General features: G+C 39.2%; 2 protein-coding genes across 2 annotated transcripts; one reads left to right on the top strand and one right to left on the bottom strand.

Annotated features, from left to right (window-relative positions):
- Positions 1 to 514: 514 nt before the first annotated feature.
- Positions 515 to 1,381, top strand: LOC114477507 (hepcidin-like). The gene is made up of 4 exons (XM_028469840.1): positions 515 to 650; positions 732 to 809; positions 1,054 to 1,140; positions 1,289 to 1,381. The coding sequence occupies exons 1-4, from the start codon at positions 564 to 566 to the stop codon at positions 1,352 to 1,354; spliced, it is 318 nt and encodes a 105-aa protein (XP_028325641.1). The 5' UTR covers positions 515 to 563; the 3' UTR covers positions 1,355 to 1,381.
- A 1,753-nt stretch (positions 1,382 to 3,134) lies between these two features.
- Positions 3,135 to 3,683, bottom strand: LOC114477888 (hepcidin-like). The gene is made up of 3 exons (XM_028470556.1): positions 3,548 to 3,683; positions 3,389 to 3,466; positions 3,135 to 3,221 (listed from the first exon to the last, which is right to left on the bottom strand). Exons 1-3 carry the CDS (start codon positions 3,632 to 3,634, stop codon positions 3,135 to 3,137), a joined length of 252 nt encoding a protein of 83 aa, XP_028326357.1. The 5' UTR covers positions 3,635 to 3,683.
- Between the last annotated feature and the right edge of the window lie 940 nt (positions 3,684 to 4,623).

The following is a 4,623-nucleotide window of genomic DNA, read 5'->3' on the forward strand; positions in this document are numbered from 1 at the left end:
AAAGCTGCAGCACATGCGCCCTCACGTCTAGGATCATGAAATATGCACGACCAAACAACACGTGCACACAAACAAACACTCACTAACGTCTAAAGGCACGTCACTCATGGACAGAGAGAGACAGAGAAAGACCATGACCCTGTGGCTTTATCAGCAGCCAAAATAACTGTTGTCTTTACACAATGTTTTGGAGAGATTATTTTTTTGAGTGAAAAATTTGATTCGTGGCATGAGACGGTGTGGACTACGTGACTCTCACTGTAAATGCATGAGGGTTGGCAGCTACGTGTGTACTATTCATTTCATAATGATCAGATCAATAGAAAGACTCCAAAAGGACAGCAGTGAGAGTGAGTCAATGTCAACAAGAAGCCACCTTTAGTGAAAAGTCATGCTGCAATTACTTGACAAGTGCTTTCTTCAATGTGGGAAAACCCAGTGATGAGGCAACAGAGGTCCAATGGGTATAAATATCTCCACACTCTGCAGCTGAACATGTTCAAAAGCTGACAAGCGTCCCTAACAGAAATCTGACATCTTGTGGATCTGCTGAGAGTGTAGAGATGAAGACTTTGAGTGTGTTTGTTGCAGTGGCCATCGTGCTCACAGTGATGTGCAGCCAGCAGAGCTCTGCTGTCCCAGTCCTTCAGGTCACATCTCCAGCTGAATTCTCTTACAGCCATGTCAGGATTTGTTGTACTAATGTGGACAATCTTCCATCTGGTTTACAGGGTGAAGAGCTGGAGGAGACCATCTTTTTAGAGATTCCAGGCGGTGCCATGAATGAGACTGTGATGGACTCCATGAAGGTAAGAGCCTGCTCCAACACACCTGACTCTGATCTGAAGCTGTACAGATATAATGTAGTAACAGCCTCCTCTTGGAATCAGAGGCCATAGGAACCAGTTTGGACTCCTCTGTACTAAATGGAACCAATGCAGAATACGTAATGATGATGATGGAGCTGGAAATTAACTTCCCCCAAAGTCATTCATCTTTCACACAATCAGGATTAGTTGTACTAATGTGGACAATCTTCCAACTGGTTTATAGGGTGAAGAGGGTGAAGAAGGTGAAGACACCATCTTTTTAGAGACTCCAGGTGGTGCCATGAATGAGACTTGGATGGACAACAGGGAGGTAAGAGCCTGCTCCAACACACCTGACTCTGATCTGAAGCTGTGCAGAGAGCGTAGTAACAGAGGAGGAGCCAGTTTGGACTCCTCTGTACTAAATGGAACTAATGCAGAATAAGTAATGATGGTGATGTGTTTCATCTTTCACACAGATGAGAAAACTGAGGTGTAGCTTCCGCTGCAGAAGAGGACGCTGTAAACTTCGCTGCAAGTTGTGAAAGACTTTTCCTCATCAAACACAGGAGCAGAAATATGAGCTGTTTTTTTTTTTTTTTGCAACCTGAAATCAGCATTAGCCTAGTTGTCTTTGTTCCTTAAAGTGGTTAGTGTTCTATAGCAGATCCTCTACCTGTGTTACATGTTTTTAAAGTGACTGCTGTACTATTGTTAAGATTATTGAGGAAATGTACGAAAGGGGTTAAGAAATGTTTGAATCAATAAACTATTATAAACGATGCCATTGCGACTGTTTAAGTTCATTTTGCATGATTGAGGGAATTCCAAAACAACTTTTTAACGCACAACAAAATTTCAAATCAATCACATAATAAAGAAATGTAGCAAGCTGAAAAGGAATTTAAGTCATGTAAGAGGAACAACCTTATATATTAAAGAAAGAATAAGGAAAACGTCTTGAATATTTAGTGATAACACCAACACAACCACAATATTTAAAATCTATGCATAACTATCCATACAACAGGCAATCATGAAAAACTAAATATGGGAAAAAGAAATCACTAATAGAGAAACAAACCCTCTATGACAATCTGAAGCTACATTTCTAAATATCTTAAATACTAAATACCATAAATACCAAGTGTTTCCATCACTGTTTAGATTTATTTTTGAAGAACACTCACCTTCATTCCATACGTGATTCTGATGGTTAACTTGGAGCAGGTTTGACTCATTGCAGGCAGACTTTGATTATTATGTTCATTAATTCATCAATTTAAATTACTGTGCTATGAAGTCACCAATACAATGACATCCCAGCTAACTCACCAAGAAGATAGGAGTGGTCAGTTAATCTCAAAATGGGTTTGAAACAGTCCACAACTAGCATTTACATTACATGAATTATGGAACAAAGTCAAGTGTTAAATTGTAATTTTAAGATTTAAATGTTCATGGTATTGTATAGAAAAACAAAAATATTTGTTGTTGTACAACCAAAAATATTAAACCTTTTCATGATATTCACATTTTTTTAGATGTGCCTCTATGTTGTGTATCAATATTTTGAAACATAACTTCATTATATTCAGTAAAGTAATTAAAGTACCTCGTTACTTTTGAAAATAAGTAAACAGTAAAGTAACTGGATTATTTTGTTGGAGGAGTAATCACTATTTACTCTTTCTAAGTAACTTGACCAACACTGATTCTGACTGACCAGGGGGTATTTCATCAAACGCAGCTCAGGGTTATTTCCAGGTTTAACCTGAGAATCCGACTCAGTTAAACCGGGTTCTAGCTGGAACGGCTGTACTATCATATTTTGTTGGTGTCAACTCTGAATATTGTAAATAATTGATCAAATGAAGGAATTTTACTCCAAAAATAAAACATTGCTTTATTATTATTGTTTTGACATTTTATTTTGTTTCATTATTGGATTATTTTATGTTGAAAATAAATGTTAGTAATTCACTCATTCATTTAAAAGGAACTTAAACAGTGAGACTGAATAATTTCTTCAAGAATTTATTGGTTCAAACATTTCATAACCCATTTTATGGATCCACTCAATAAGATTAACAATAGTACAGTAGTTGCTCTTTATCTTGTCATGTTGTATTAGCACAGATGAAGAATCAGCTATAAAACTATTGTCTAACTGCTTCAAAACAAACTAGGCTAATGTTGAATTCAGGTTGCAGACAAGTCATCACCACATTAGCATTAAATAAAAAAATCTCAAGTGTTAAAACAATTCCAACAAAACCAGTGAGCTCAGATTTCTGCTCGTGTGTTTGATGGAGTTAAAGTCTTTCAGAAATCGCAGCAGAATCCACAATGTCCATTTTTGCAGCAGAACTGACACTTGGCTGCACGCTTCTGTCTGTTGTTAGAGAGCGTCTGTGAAAGATAAAACACATCATCATCATTACGAATTGTGCAGTGGTTCCATTTAGTACAGAGGAGTCCAAACTGGTTCCTATGGTCTCTGATTCCAAGGAGAGGCTGTTACTACACTATCTGTACAGCTTCACATCAGAGTCAGGTGTGTTGGAGCAGGCTCTTACCTTCATGGAGTCCATCACAGTCTCATCCATGACAGCATCTGGAATCTCTAAAAAGATGGTCTCCTCCAGTTCTTCACCCTGTAAACCAGATGGAAGATTGTCCACATTAGTACAACAAATCCTGACATGGCTGTAAGAGAATTCAGCTGGAGATGTGACCTGAAGGACTGGGACAGCAGAGCTCTGCTGGCTGCACATCACTGTGAGCACGATGGCCACTGCAACAAACACACTCAAAGTCTTCATCTCTACACTCTCAGCAGATCCACAAGATGTCAGATTTCTGTTAGGGACGCTTGTCAGCTTTTGATAATGTTCAACTGCAGAGTGTGGAGATATTTATACCCATTGGACCTCTGTTGCCTCATCACTGGGTTTTCCACATTGAAGAAAACAGTTGACGAGTAATTGTAACAAGACTCGTCACTAAAGGAGGCTTCTTGTTGACATTGACTCATTCTCACTGCTGTTATTTTGGAGTCTTTCTATTGATCTGATCCATATGAAATGAAGAGTACACACGTAGCTGCCAACCCTCATGCATTCATCGTGAAAGTCATGCAGTTGGTGGATTTTACACGGTCTCATGCCATGCTCCAAATTTCTCACTCAAAACAAAATGTTAATTCGTCCAAAATGTTACCCTGTCTCTCTCTCTGTGAGTAACGTGCCTTTGTACATCTCTGAGTGTTTGTGTGCATGTGTTTTTTGGTCATTTGTGTGTGTGTCTGCGTTTTGAGTAAAGGCGTTTTGAGTATGTTCACTTGTGGTGCTTCGAGCAGTTAGTTGAGTTTTGGGTTGTTTAGGTTTGTGTGTGTGGGGCAGTGTGCACTGACTTTGGTGTGTGTGGTATGGGACCCAAGGATTAAGAAACACAATAACAAATAAAAGTACCTACATAATTCAGGTGAAACAGAGGAGTCAGGATGCGATCTGTGTGCTTATTTCTCCAGATTGCTTCTGAACTTGAAGAGACGGGGAAAGTGACAAACCTTTGCCTGTGCCTAAAGGCAGGCTTACACTGTGCGATTTTTGGCCAATTTTGAGCCAATTTTCGATGCGTGCGTCTGTTTTGTGGGATTGTGCGAGTCTCTGATAGACCGTGTGTTGTGCATCGTGTAGTATACATGGGGTCACGAGAAGCGATCACCAGTCGTATGGTCATTAGAAAATTAAACATGTTTGAAATCCAGTCGCTCCTTTTGAGGATATCTCCCAGTTGAAGCAGTGCCACG

The sequence above is a fragment of the Gouania willdenowi genome, chromosome 16, assembly GCF_900634775.1.
Source record: "Gouania willdenowi chromosome 16, fGouWil2.1, whole genome shotgun sequence".
Taxonomy (NCBI): Eukaryota; Metazoa; Chordata; class Actinopteri; order Blenniiformes; family Gobiesocidae; genus Gouania; species Gouania willdenowi.

What these genes read in the sequence shown, in the direction of transcription:
- LOC114477507 (XM_028469840.1), top strand. Translation starts at nt 564, where the DNA reads ATGAAGACTTTGAGTGTGTTTGTTGCAGTGGCCATCGTGCTCACAGTG. An exon ending in CTGCTGTCCCAGTCCTTCAG is followed by an intron (nt 651 to 731) that starts GTCACATCTCCA and finishes TCTGGTTTACAG; the next exon opens with GGTGAAGAGCTGGAGGAGAC. An exon ending in CTGTGATGGACTCCATGAAG is followed by an intron (nt 810 to 1,053) that starts GTAAGAGCCTGC and finishes ACTGGTTTATAG; the next exon opens with GGTGAAGAGGGTGAAGAAGG.
- LOC114477888 (XM_028470556.1), bottom strand. Translation starts at nt 3,634, where the DNA reads ATGAAGACTTTGAGTGTGTTTGTTGCAGTGGCCATCGTGCTCACAGTG. An exon ending in CTGCTGTCCCAGTCCTTCAG is followed by an intron (nt 3,467 to 3,547) that starts GTCACATCTCCA and finishes TCTGGTTTACAG; the next exon opens with GGTGAAGAACTGGAGGAGAC. An exon ending in CTGTGATGGACTCCATGAAG is followed by an intron (nt 3,222 to 3,388) that starts GTAAGAGCCTGC and finishes TATCTTTCACAG; the next exon opens with ACGCTCTCTAACAACAGACA.